Source organism: Pseudonaja textilis, chromosome 1 (genome assembly GCF_049901715.1).
Source record: "Pseudonaja textilis isolate UNSWEBS1 chromosome 1, rPseTex1.2, whole genome shotgun sequence".
NCBI lineage: Eukaryota > Metazoa > Chordata > Lepidosauria > Squamata > Elapidae > Pseudonaja > Pseudonaja textilis.
The window spans coordinates 156,827,747-156,841,807 of NC_141990.1; the positions used below are offsets into that span (position 1 = coordinate 156,827,747).

General features: G+C 35.5%; 1 protein-coding gene across 14 annotated transcripts in view; it reads right to left on the reverse strand.

The window, feature by feature from the left end:
- Positions 1 to 267: 267 nt before the first annotated feature.
- SUPT3H (SPT3 homolog, SAGA and STAGA complex component) overlaps positions 268 to 14,061 on the reverse strand; it is a 253,432-nt gene continuing 239,638 nt past the window's right edge. For 9 of the 14 annotated variants that reach the window (XM_026707835.2, XM_087919392.1, XM_087919397.1 and 6 more), the window contains 2 exons: positions 2,483 to 2,568; positions 268 to 787 (listed from right to left, as the gene is read on the reverse strand). In XM_026707835.2, the coding sequence (XP_026563620.1) occupies positions 2,527 to 2,568 (42 nt within the window). In that variant the 3' untranslated portion in view covers positions 268 to 787; positions 2,483 to 2,526. Of the gene's footprint in view, positions 1,091 to 2,482; positions 2,569 to 14,061 lie in introns of all 14 variants that reach the window. The other 5 variants (XM_026707836.2, XM_087919393.1, XM_087919402.1 and 2 more) reach the window with 1 other exon arrangement.

Here is a 14,061-nt window from a genome sequence, read left to right on the forward strand (position 1 = left end):
CGTTTTGGCTTATAATTCTTGCTTTTTGGAGAAGAGAAAGGTTATTATATGGGTTTATTGAACAAACTAGATTTTATAAATAATTGCCTGTCAGACTGTTCAAGACAGACAAATATACAGCAGACCAACAAAAACATGATCTGTCATATTTCTAAGAGAAATATATGTTGATTTTTCATTCTCTGGGGTTGTAAGTGTACCAAAGTAAGAAATAAATGGCAGTGCTTTTTCTGCTTATGCATTTTTTTAAAAAAACAAAGATACATCTAGAGAAAGAATTTTTATTCCAGTATTCTTGGCCTAAAATGTTTTCTTTTTGCATATATGCCTGCAGATCGAAACCAAATACAATAAATGCTGGTGTCCTTTAAAAAGTCTGGATGTTTACAGCAAGCATATAATTTTCCATCATTATGGATGCCAAAAAAAATAAGAAATCATGATAAAAAGAAAGGTTTAATCATACATTTCAGCAAGCACAGACAGAACATCAGCAATGGGTTTTCTTCTTTACTGTATACACTATTTTTAGTTCTTTAACATCAGATCAATTCCAGAAAAATGACATGCAAAAATGTTTTTAAAGTATAATAATGCCACTATGGAAAGCATAATACTGAATACATCAATTGCAATAATTCAGTAAAGTAACCACATCTAAACACTGACTTCTAAAGAGATTGATCCGTATAAGGCTGGTTATGGTGAATGTCCAGTATTTGGACTCTTTAAGTCCTTGGCTCTTATGATTAACTCTACAGCAGCAACTTTTGGCAATGAGTCCATCCTGCAGGGTTTAATAAAAACATTACATGAGATCCCATTCAAAAATGATGGCCATATTCAGACCTCATCATAGAATTGTGAAAGCTTTGCTAAAGTTTTAATAAAAAAATGAAAATGAATATAGTCTTGTGTAGATCTTGGACAAAAACAGAACACTGAAATTAGTTTGCAATTGAAAGGAATCCTTCTTGAGTAACATACCAACCGAAGAAAAGACAAGGCATTAGTTGCTTCAAAAAAAGAATGCTGTAGTGTCATTACTTTAAAAAAAATCAGATAAATGGATTCACAAATCACTGAAAGCCTAGAAAAAACAAATAAGAAAGTAATCTTGATATAATGGCAAAATGCTGTTTCCATGTTTTCATTCCACAGAAAAATTAGGATTACAATTTACTACCTAGCATGCTTATCTTAACAGAAAAACGCTTCTCATATAATTATTGTGAGAAAGGCATTTGCATTGGGATAATACAAATATATATTTTTGGTGTAGAAATGGGCTTTCAAATAATATCCCAAAGTACAAAGAATTATCCCTGCCTTCAGCTTTTTGCATGATTCAGTAAATGACTGTGTTTTTTTCTGAGGGAAAGAGCCTCATCCAGCTCTTGAACTGCACAGAATAGGATTTCTCCATAGTAGGCAATTCTGCAAAGTGATTGACTGAAAATGAGGCAATCAGAATAACAGAGTTGAAAGGGACCTTGGAGGTCTTCTAGTCCAACCCCCTGCTTAGGCAGGAAACCCTACACCATTTCAGACAAATTTTGTCTACACCATTTGAGACAAGTTTTTAAGAAGAGACAAATCTCTTCTTAAAAACTTCCAGTGTTAAGAGTAAAAGCTGTGGTGGCGCAGTGGTTAGAATGTAGTACTGCAGTCTACTCTGCTGACCGCCAGCTGCCAGCAATTTGGTAGTTCAAATCTCACCAGCCACAAGGTTGACTTAGCCTTCAGTCCTTCTGAGATGATAAAATGAGAACCCAGATTGTTGGGGGCAATATGGACTCTGTAAACTGCTTAGAAAGGGCTATAAAGCATTGTGAAGCAGTATATAAGTTTAAAGTGCTATTACTATTCCCAACTTCTGGAGGCAAGTTGTTCCACTGGTTAACTGTCCTGTCAGAAAATTTCTCCTTAGTTCTAGGTTGCTTCTCTCCTTGATTAGTTTCCACCCATTGCTTCCTGTCCTAATGTTATATAGCTATATCTAAATTGATTGTTAAAATAACATTATTTTCTGCTTCACAGTTCCGGTCATTCTATCAGTTTCCAAATTACACAAAATAACAATTGGCTTTGTAGATTTCTAAAAAGATCAACATTTCTTGACCTATTTTCCTGATAAGGAAAACCAAATAAGGCAATTAGCAGTTTGATGTAAATACCTCACAGCTTTTTTTAATCATTCTTTATATAAAGGTGAGTTGAAATTAACAAAAAGCCCACTGAAGTTTGTTCTTGAGGGCTGATAATGTAGTAATTTTGAGGAGGAGGGTAAACTTCAGACCTGTGCAATTTACCATAACATACCAAATATCCTACCATTAAATAGCTGAATGTTATTTAGAAATCAGGAATAATGACTGAGGGGGTAGGAAAAGAGAGACAGAAGCAGCCAGATGATAGTCACAACAAACCAGCCCACTCACAAGTATACTTGCAAATGCCGAATTGGCGGGGGGGGAGTCACCTTAATATAACACTGTCTTTCCTGTTGCTGTAGGCACATCCATATTAGCAAGCCAGAAAAGTCATCCCATTTCTGCGGTAGGCGCTCTGTCAAAGAAAGAAAATCTGCAATGAATTATCACATCAACTTAAACAAGGAAAAATAGGCAGAGAGCAGAGCAAGAGTTTCTTCCTGTTTGTAGACTATTCTGGCTGCAATCTAATAGCAAACTTAATCTTAACATTTCTGGTGGGGAAGCATTAAGCAACCACTTTTTCTATTAAAAGCTCAGTGTGGTTAGAAGTGGTTAGTGATTCTATTTCAGGACATGTGCAAAATTATGACATCCTATTTTGTTAATTACCTAATACGTAAGCAATTGGCAGTTGAAACTATTATTAGTTCAACGTTCTCATTTTTAAAAAAATCTATCATAAATCTCATCACCATTTAGAAAATTCACTTCTGCCTTACCTATAATAAATAAATGACTGCAATATTTCTAATTTCTCTCATGAGGATTTTACAGGCTAGGTTCATTACAATATACACCCAATCAACCTTTACTTCACCTCCCATTAAGTCAGTTTTCTGACACTGCAGTATCAACAGGTTTGAAAAAGAGGCTCAACTGAAGGCTATGAGAGAAAAGTAAAAAAAAAATCACTCATTTTAGGTGGCTCAAGATACTAGGCTTTTCTATCAGGAGCTTTAAGCATATTTTGAGACATTATAGAACCATTGTAGTGAATTATCCTAGTGATATCACTGTAATGTTCATTTGTTTTATGCACAAACTTTCCTTCAAAGACCTCCTATATGTCTTTAAGTCATCTGAATTCTAATCAATGCTGCTATCCATCTCCAACTGAGTGCATTTTGGTAAATTTTCTTTTATATTACCAATATGGACATCATCAAAAATCAAGATGTCACTTCCCCTGACTCCTTTTGCATACACGTGAATGCGCATACAAATATACCAAGTAAAACTGATAGGAATAATTAAAACTGGTAGATGACAACATGAGTCTACTCTGATTTTCCATTTATAAGAGCCTCTAAAGCAGCCTACAAGAAATCATACTAATCTAAACTGATTATCCCGAATTAAATGAATCAGAATCAAGTCAAACACTGAAAAGCAATTGTTTACATTACAAAGGTTTATTAATGCTGAGTGATACAGTATATGTGTGATATCATGTTGTAGAATAAGAAATCAAGCTACCTAGGAACATTTCAGTCAACACCAAAACTGAAACTTCAGCTTTTAAAAAAGCCAAGTAAATTTGTAGGGGGCAGAATTTAAGAACTGAACAAATCTTTAGTAACTACAACTAATTTGCCAAAGGAGGGACACCCAGAAAAAAAGCCTCTATGGTAGGCAGATTCAAATTGGTGTAGACAACCCTTAGATGTTTTGACTTTAGGTTATTTCTGACTTTAAATGTTAAAAACCAGGATTTTCAACTAAAATTTTAAATCAATTTTTAAAGACAGGCTCAAGACTGGAAGTTTTCTAAACGACGTTAAAGAATAATTGAACTCTTTCGGGAAATGAGAAAAGGAATTGGTGTATCAACTGAAGTACAGCATTAGATACCATGGATACTACTACTACATCAATTATTAAATACTAAATATGCATTAATTTTTACTGTGAATCACAGACTTAAAAAGCAGTACACTTTCATTCATATAATCTATGTATGAAAAAATGTAACAAATGAATACATTTAGGCATTGATGTCAAACATCTAATTCTCATGCATCAGTCTTGGTAATTTGAGTCAAACCACTGTCCTCACCAAGGAATAAACACTGAATATTTCATTTATTTATAATAATTTTTATACCACCTAGTCCAAAAGATTGTAGGTAAATAGGCTAAAAATACTTTTGTTAGGTTCCACAACATGTTGGCATAACAACATTTTGATCGAGGAGAATATTTGTAGCTCAGGGTTGAAATAAGAGGTCCTTGGTGCTCTCTGAACTTAGTTGTTTCCTTGTAGATGTTTCATTGCACTGATGACTTTACTTAGTTTAGGTAATGATCCAACCTAATTATTTGATCCAACCTAAACCTAAAATTTATTTGTGTGGAACAAAGATCAGAAATATGGAATGCTCTATTCTCATTCAGTTTTAACAACAACTATTCTTGTTCAATTACAACAACTGTTATATCCAGGGGTGGGCTTCAAAAATTTCAGCAACAGGTTCTCTGCCTGGTTGCTGGGTGGGTGTGGCCATGGTAAGCATGGCCTAGTGGGTCTCCTGCACCACGGGGGGGGGGGGGATTTCTGCCTACACCAGGCTCCGGAGACTTTCCTGGGGAAGCCTGGAAGGGCAAAAAATGCCTCCCCCAGGCTCTGGAGGCCAGAAACAGGCCCATTTCCAGACTTCTGGGAGGCCTGTTTTTCCCCCTCCCAAGTACCTCCATAGGCCCAGCACTTACCTCACATCCAAAACGGGCTATGTGGAGACTCCTGGGAGGGGCAGGAAGGGCAGGGCCAGCCAGGGGTGGGATTTCGTGGTTTGCCCAACCAGCCATAACGTTAGCTACGGGTTTGCCTGAACCCGTAGCAGCCCACCCCAGCTATATCTACTATACAACTGGCTATATCTGGATATTAATGATCAGAACATTATTATCTCCTGCATGTAAAGACACAATAATATTCTCTGTAGCAGTTAAATGTTGTAGACCAAAGGATAATCCAAATTCAATATGCTACAAGAAAGTTGGGAATCTGTTCTATTTTGAAAATACAATAGTTTCCACTATTACCATTATTTTACAATTTTAAAAGCCTTCATAGTTGAATCATGTAAAGTTTCCTGAAATTCCAGATCCTAAAAATCCACATCTCAACCCAGACAATTCAATTAATTCTCTCACAGACTCTTAATCACCAGCAAATGCATCCATAAAACTGGGCTTCGAATTCTCAGATCTTTCAGATATTGCTGAACTATATCTTGCAGCAAGCTCAGACAATAGGCTGATGGTTAGTAATGCGTGTTTTGTAATCCAGTGAACAAGTACACACATTTCCCACACTTTGCTAGAATTTTTAATATTCACAAATATTAATAAAAAAGAGTTTTACAGATTGCAATTCAGAGCACATCTACAGAGAGACTTCCTGAACCTGTTTCTGAAAACTTTTCTCTACATATAAAATGGAAACTTTTTCAAATTTTGACATGACCCTCCCCCGCCCCCCTGCTTTTGGGAGCCAATGAATGAATAACATTGCAAAATTTACTCTTAGAGGTTTTAATGTACATTTATCTAGAAGAAATGTCCTACCTTTCTCTCTGTTATACAAAGGCTTACACTGGAATCTGTTACTAGATGAAGAATATTACTTTGAACTTTCAAATAAAACATTAGGCAATGTCATAAGAATGAATAGTTCAAAATGAAATATACTAACTAAAGCTAGGCATGGACCATATAAACAAAAGAGCCATACATCCAAAGATGTCAGTATTGCTTAAACAACTAGAATCTATGCTTAGAATTTCAGGCAAAAAATAGTATTTCCCTTTCCCTCAAGACACTCGAATAGATTTATAACACAGCAAAAACCTTTAATACTCTAATTCAACACTAAATGTATATGAAGATATAATTTAACTATTTAAATAGTTGATTTTTTTCACTAATATGAGAAAGGAGATGTGGCAGCTACATATGCTGTAATTAAGTTTGATTCAGAGAATATTGGGGGAGTGGGGAGACTTGGAAAGGACCAGAGATAACAAAAACCACTTAAAAGAGAGGAGGAGGTAGGAAAGGAAGAAATGGTGCTGATGGCAAACAGTATTTTCCCCTTCTAAGGGCTTGCTTGATATATTTTACTCTCTGAATAGAGTAGCAAGTGATAGCACAAAGCAGGTTCTATAATAATAAACAAGTTATTTTGTGCTATCAAGCAGAACATCCCCTATCTCTCAAATTCAACAATTAAAACAAAACATAACAAAGTAAAGAGCTAATCATTGCAATCATTCCATTACATTCATATCTGCTGCCAGATATAATCATAATCACAACACTTTTTATAATGACGTGTAATTAATTCTACTTATTAAAATTCAATATGTGCAGCCTTACGGGGCTATAATAGCTTTAGATATTTGTTTTCTTCATTTAATACATACATCCCCACTTTGATGTGGATGGCTATTCTTCAATATTGAAATGACACAATTACCAATGTAATTTTGCATATTTACATATGCCTGCATGTATATGTGAAAAGTATTAAGCCAACATGCAATAAAACATAGGAACACCAGGTTTCACCACAGAACCTATAGGAATGGCATCATCTGATCACAGTTCTACACTGGATCTCTGTATATGCCCTATGTGATCAACATGCTGAAGATGATCTTGAATAGCAAACCAGAACAGGGAGCATGCAAAAGGAATGTTATAACGATGAGGGATTTAAGTTAATTTAGTTTCAAATATTTGTGATGATGATATTATTTATTCAGATGTATCTGACTCTTGGTGATTCTATGGGCCAGGTCTCTCCACATCTTCCAATCTTATACTATTTCTTTGAGTTTTTCTATGCTATGGCTGGTGTCATCTTTGATGGTGTCCAGCCACTGGTTTCCTTTTACCACTAACTCTTCCAAATGTAACTGTTTTTTCCAGTAAATTTGCTCGCATGGCATGGGCAAAATAAGTGATTCACTGTTTCATGATTTTGCCTTCCAGTGACATGTCTGCTCTTATGAGCTCCAGATATTTGATTGCCACATGTCCTTGCTTTTCCATATTTGGCTCATGTTCATTATTATTGTGCGATCCAGTACAATTTGATGTTTTACTTCTCAGCTACATTTACCACTTTGAGTGATCTGCGATTCTAGGAAAGTATTTTTTCCCCACACATTCTATCTCTTCATCTCTAATTACTATTTAGGTGTTTGTTTCCATTCCTTGCAGTGGACATGAGCTTGGTTTTTTAGATGTTCAGGAAGAGACCAAAATTCTTAATTTCTTCTTTGATTTTCTTGATCAGATGTTCCAGGCCTTCCTTTTTCTATTTCTACAGTTTTCTATGTATATCTACTTAACCTAAATGTGTTGGGAAGAAATACCAACTTTAATTCTAAATGGTAAACATAATCTGGTTTAAGATAGTGTTGTGTAGCTGACAGGAAAGCCTGCAGATATCTATATTAAATTAAACATATATGACATGGGAAAGGGTCCAATAAGTCACCTATGAGTGCAAAATGGGAAACTCCTAAAGAATGAAAAGACTGGTGGAAAGGGGTGGAAAAATAAAGTCAAGACTATCTTTGCAAAGTTCTGAGTTTCTTTAAAACCACAATAGCTGAAGCTCAATTTGCAGGTATGTAAAAGAGTTAACAAAATCCAAGAAAAGGTCAATATGACTTTTGTGATGGAAAAATGCAGGATAATAACTGTTATTTAAGATAACTGTTTTCTCAAAAATTATACAAAATGTAAATGTCAGGATTAAACAACAATCATTGTTATGAACATACCAGAGATATTCAGTCCATAACAATAACAATGAAAGCAATTGATTGCTTCTTTGTAATTAGTATATTTCTATATCTATATTCTGTACCAGACCTGTCTTAAGTAGCCTATTTTTTATACTTCTATATGATCCTGAAAAAGGATGTGACTGTTTTAATAAACAGAAAAGATGAGTGGTCTCTTGCAAGCACTTCTGTACTATGCTCAGAGTGTACAACCCTGTTGTTTCTCTACGTAGATCTTTGTTCAAAATGTCCTAGAGCTACTATAACCGTCCAGAGTCACTTAAGTGTAGAAACAAACAAACAAATATCAGGCAGAAAAGGCTTCCTCTCCCATTCCTACTGCATACCCTTATATCCTCCACGGAGATACTAGTTTGAGGATGGGAAAGAAAAATAAGATATATGGATGTATCTAAAGACCATAATCACAACCAGAAATTGTTGTTCTTCATAACCTCTGAACATCTAGGGGGCAATAATATACTGAACGGAAAAATAATAACTCCTGTCTATTCCATGTGAATGAGAAAAGATGTAGCTGGTGACCGAAGTTCTGTACAACGAAAACTTCTATTTTGGAGTGAAATAAAGATTTGTTTACAAGTCAACCTTATTCTGATTCATAATTGAGACAGGGTTGGCTATTTTTAGGACAAGAGCTTATTCAATAGCATACCAAACAGACCTGCTTTAGTAAAGTTCTGAGATACTTTGGAGAATTGTTAAATTAGTGGCTTGAACTGTTTGCTCACAAAGAACGATGCAAAGATATGATGCCCAACTTACTTGTGCTTGAGAATTGTTATCTTTAATGCAAAACCCAATAATTGGATTGAGGAAATGTTGATCCCATAAGTGGCCTGTTTTCTACTCTTAGTGGCTATTAGCCCAAGAGGAAAAATAGTTAAATGTAAACCAAAGTAAATACAATGGCAAATATTCAAACAGCAAGAAGAAAAAATGATGCTCAAGAAGCAGATAAAAACTAATTAGGCAGAATAAAATAAAATGCTATGAAGCAACACGAGAGAGCAAAAAAGACAGCAAGCGAGTTTTCAGCCTAAATATTTCAGTTCTAGAACTTCTAAATAAAATTATTAGTATATTACCTTTAAGGCAAAGATCATCTAAAATAACTCCCGATTCAAGTTACTTACTGGATGCTTTTTGACAATGCAAATACCCAACTTTTGCAGATTAGAAACTAGACTTTTCCACTCATTTAAAAGGCGGTAGATATGATTCTGTTCGCATTCACTTTGTTACTCAAATTTACAATATTCAGCTCAGCATATTAATTCATTAGAATAGCTTCTCTACATGAAGGAAAATTTAGGCTCAGAACTAATACTCTTTATGTTGTATAATAAATTTAGCTGCCTGGTCTCATGACTTTATATATCCTTACCAAAGAATCCTGTCATCAGATTTCATGCAATTCTTGCCTTTCTGAAGGAGAAAAATGAAATCATTCAGGACTTCTGTGCAAATCACCCACTCAAGTAAAGAGTGTCAATTACACTTGGTGGCTAAATATATAGGCCGCACGTGGCTGAATAGATGAAGCAGAACTGACAGTTTTCTCTCTATACATACAAATTCACCACAGGAGATGTCATCTTTGCGTTTAACATTTAAACAATTTTTGTTCATTCTTCATTCTAGGAAATCATTTGAAACCAGTTATATAACCTAAGTGTAATATTAATGTATTTACATTATTTATAAGCTGCCTTTCAGAGCAAGTCCCTCACAGGCAGCCTACAATAAAATCGCCTAATAAATTACTAAAAGCAGCAAATAAATAAAATGAATAAAGGCCAGCAAAAAATTAATCACAGGCTGAGCAAAACAAATGTTCTGGAATTCTCTTTTAAACTTTGCAGTAAAAGAGCCCCAATTCTTGGAGGAGGAAAATCTGAAACTAAAAATGCCCTTGAATCAAGCAAGCCTGGCTCTTGAATCTGGCCAAAGTCAGGAAAATTGTAACCCTCTATGACAACGATGATTACTTCAAATCAATGAAATGTATCCTTTCAGTGGATTTCAATCATCATCATCATCATCATCATCATCATCATCATCATTATCATCATCTTGCATTAATAAACAGCACGGAAAAAGATAAAGTGTATAACTACCACTATTCCAGGAAAATAGAAGCATGTAAGGCTGACTGACTGATGGACTAACTAAAATAATCCTTGAAGAAGACAGCTATCTTAATCGAGGTTGCAAAGGCATCAGTATGGGGTATTTTCCTCAAGGGAGGAAATTCTAATGGACTCTCCTTTTGGTTAGCTGCCTGTATGTATGTAGTTGACAAAACACCCAGAAGAAAGTTTGTACAGATGACCAAATTCATGAGACAGAAGATGTTCCTTGAAATCTTCTTGCCCATGTTGTTCATGGCTTTAAAGATTAGTATTCACAATTACTTCAACCCTAATTCCTGATTAATTTCTACTTGGTTCACTTGATTTCAGTGATGACCAGAAGTTTCAGATTTTTTTTCTCCTATGAATATAGCTTGTGTTATGGGGTTTCCTTTTGGATGGTTTGGAACAGGCAGAACTGGCAAATAGATATAGGTTTCATCCCAAAGTGTTCTACTTATTGCTTCACAAATACATAGACTCTAAAGTTTCATAAGTTTTACTAACATAATCCTACTCTTCTATCTTACTTAACCTACATCTCAGATAAGCCTATAAACTTAGCTACTTATTTATTGAGGTTTTCAGTAATTCTTCTAATTTTGTGGTCCAAATCCAATTCACACACAGTTTCTTTTCTTTTTTTCCCCTGACTCTGTTCCTTTAACCGCTGGGTATTTTCTTCTCCTTCTCCTCTCTTAACTGTTTTTATTTTCAGTACCATTTGTTCTTATGCAGAAATATAATATAAATACCAATGTGCTTTTCCCTTGAAGTCAAATAGCAGCCTTCTGAAGGAATGATTATATGGATCAGCAAAAATCACCAAGATGGTGTGATAAATCCTCTTCCTATATTGGCATATAACACACTAGTCCATTGTGTTACCATTTGACCTATACCCATAGTAGCAAATGATTGCATAGCTAGAACAAAACTTTCTTCTCTATAAGGAAAGGCATAGTTGATATTTTGTTCCTCCTAGAATTTTTTCAGCTGATAAGCTTAGTGGTTAAAGATGCTGAGTTTGTTAACTTGAAAGTTGACAGCCCAGGTTCGAGACCCCAGCGCTGCACAACAGAGTGAGCTCCCATTGCTTACCCTGCTCCTGCCCACCTAACAGTTAGAAAGCATGCAGATGCAAGTACATTAGTAGAGTAGACCTTCGGTGGGAAAGTGACAGTGTTCCATGCACCTTTGGCATATAGTCATGCTGGCCACGTGACTACGGGAAATGTGTTCGGACAATGCTGGCTCCCTCAGCTAAGAAACAGGCAAATATCCTTACAACTATTTTATTTTCCTAAACCACATCAAAAGAATTTTAAATCATGGTTGAAGCTGTAACAGCAAAATAGTCAATATGATTAAAGAAGAAAATATGTTTTATATTCTTTGCTGTTAATTCCTGTTGCATCACAAAATAAGTATGTGTTGCCAAATAATTAACCTCAAAGTAATACATATTCTTATTGCCAATTCATTTTCTTTAAAATTACAACAGGCTTTAACAGGCTTACACCCTTAATTCCTGATAAACCTGATGAAAAATGAACTTCATATTCTTGAGAATGCAGGTCATGAGAACAATACAGAATTATGGACTCCTTCACAATGCTGTCAATCAGTAAGATCTGTCCTGGTGAGGAGTGAATCTCTCATTATAAATGCCATTTCCACAAAATTCCAGTAGATCCAGCTGTAGATACTGAAAGATTTTGACTGTATTACATAATTCTGAATTTTCACAAACTCTTGCATCTTTCTTGGCCATTGGCCCTACAATGTAAGCAATTCCTCAAAAATTCCCCTATTTTTCTATTTTTCTGCATTAATTGATGCTTTTCTCATTAATATCTATCTGTCTATCTATCTATCTATCTATCTATCTATCTATCTATCTATCTATCTATCTATCTATCTATCTATCATTTATCTATCTATCTACCCATTCCTGCCTGTCTCCACTGTCTTTGATTTTTAAAACAAACCTAACATATAACGTTTCTATAGCACATCAACTTTCAACAAATTCTGTTCCCCTTCTCAGCCTCCATCTGATATCATTGAGGAAAGAAAACAAGACAAAAAGAGGATGGCATCTGCTCCAGTAAAAGCGTGAGGTGTGGGAATAGCACACGAACATTTGCCTATAGAAAAAGAAAGAAACTGGTAGGGAATGAACTACTTACTATGTTATGTTTCTCAGAAGCTACTGTAAACAATGGTGTGGGAAGCTTAAAAAAGGAAACTATAAAACAATACTTGGCAGTAGCTTTTGCAAAACAAACAGACTTATGAAGTTCTTCCCATCACTGCCACAAAGTTTAATAGATTTATTTTTCTGAGTAAGAAAACTTCTGGAAATAAAGTTAAACTGGAAGCCTTAAGGGAGACATCTAGAGAAAAAAAAGAATGCGACTGTAAAGCTGGATTTGGTTTAAGAATCAGCACAGCATAAAAAGGCAGACTTGCTTCCTACTAACTCGAAGACCTCCCACAGAGTATAACTGAAGATTATTAGTACACTGTGGCCTAATTAGACTCTTCGCTAAATAGGGTTCCTTATAGCAACTAGTTTTTTATTCAACTTACTCACATTTATTTGGAGCACAGCTCTACCCAGGTCTAGACAAATACGTCTGTGTACTTGATATTGTTTTTTCTTCTAAACTCTGTGGAGCATTTTAAGGCAATTGGCTAGGAAGGGAGAGGAAAAGAAAGCAGAATAGGGCAGTTGGGAAGATGGGTTTACTAGAATAAGAAGATACTAGGATTTAAAATTAACTGACTTCCTTACTTGCTGTGTGGCCTCCCAAAGACCATTTGTCTTTATGCAGCTTCAATTTCCCTCTCTTTTACATAGGGATACAATTACTTCCAAAAATTATTTCAATGGATTAAAAGTTGAATGATCAAAGCTTTTGAAATATGGCACCTTGTCTAATTATTATTTGCATTAGCCTTTTTCTCCCCATTGTTGCTTATGGCGAGATACCAGGATGACTGAGGTGGATGTTGAAATAGGCAGCCGCTGGGCTACAGGAGTGGAATTTCCATGTAAGCAACTGAAGAGTCTTGGAGAAAAATAGATATTTTCCCATTAGACGCTGCTGCTACTAGCTGCTTGGTCAGAAGCTTTCTCTTGCTATTATAGTGAGAACATATATCATCAATTCCACACATTTACCCATAAATAACTCTCTGGCAAATGTGTGTGTAATATGTGCTAGTTTATCCCATACACAGTCTTAACTCAATGCCTATATCTGGTTGCTGGGGAAAAGGAACTCATCTGTTATTTTAACACAAGAAGAGCTACTTTCCTAACGGAGAGGTTCTCTTCAGCTCCCTGCTCCTTTGCTGGCAGAAACGTGGGTGCGGCTACAGTACTTCTGCTCGATGCTCATTCCTGCTTGATGTGCTCAGTTTCTATTGAGGCTCTTGTTCGCCAAAGCAGTGGGAGGTAAGAGGAGTTAAGGTAATGCATCAGTGGTTGCCAGTGGTGGAGATGGGAAGAAATAAAAAGCAAAAAGAAATATACCATTTCAATCAAAGTCTGAAATTTGTAGAAGTGGTTTTGGTCTCAATATAGCAAAAATATTTATCCAAGAAACTCCTACTCGGGTGCGAACATCCTACTTCTAGTGGGATTTTGTTTGGACAAAATCCTGGGCAAAAGTGGAAGCTAATACAGAACATGTCTATAAACAAATATATTTACTTAGTATGACCTGCACATTCACCAGCGTATTTCAGTGATTATAACGGGTAAACTATTTCCTAAAGTAGTTTTATTTTGTGATATCTGCTAATTTATTTGATCCACCCCATTCTTCATACTCTTGAGTGTTAAGAGTTATTTCAGCCAGACAGAATGAAAGGTATGCT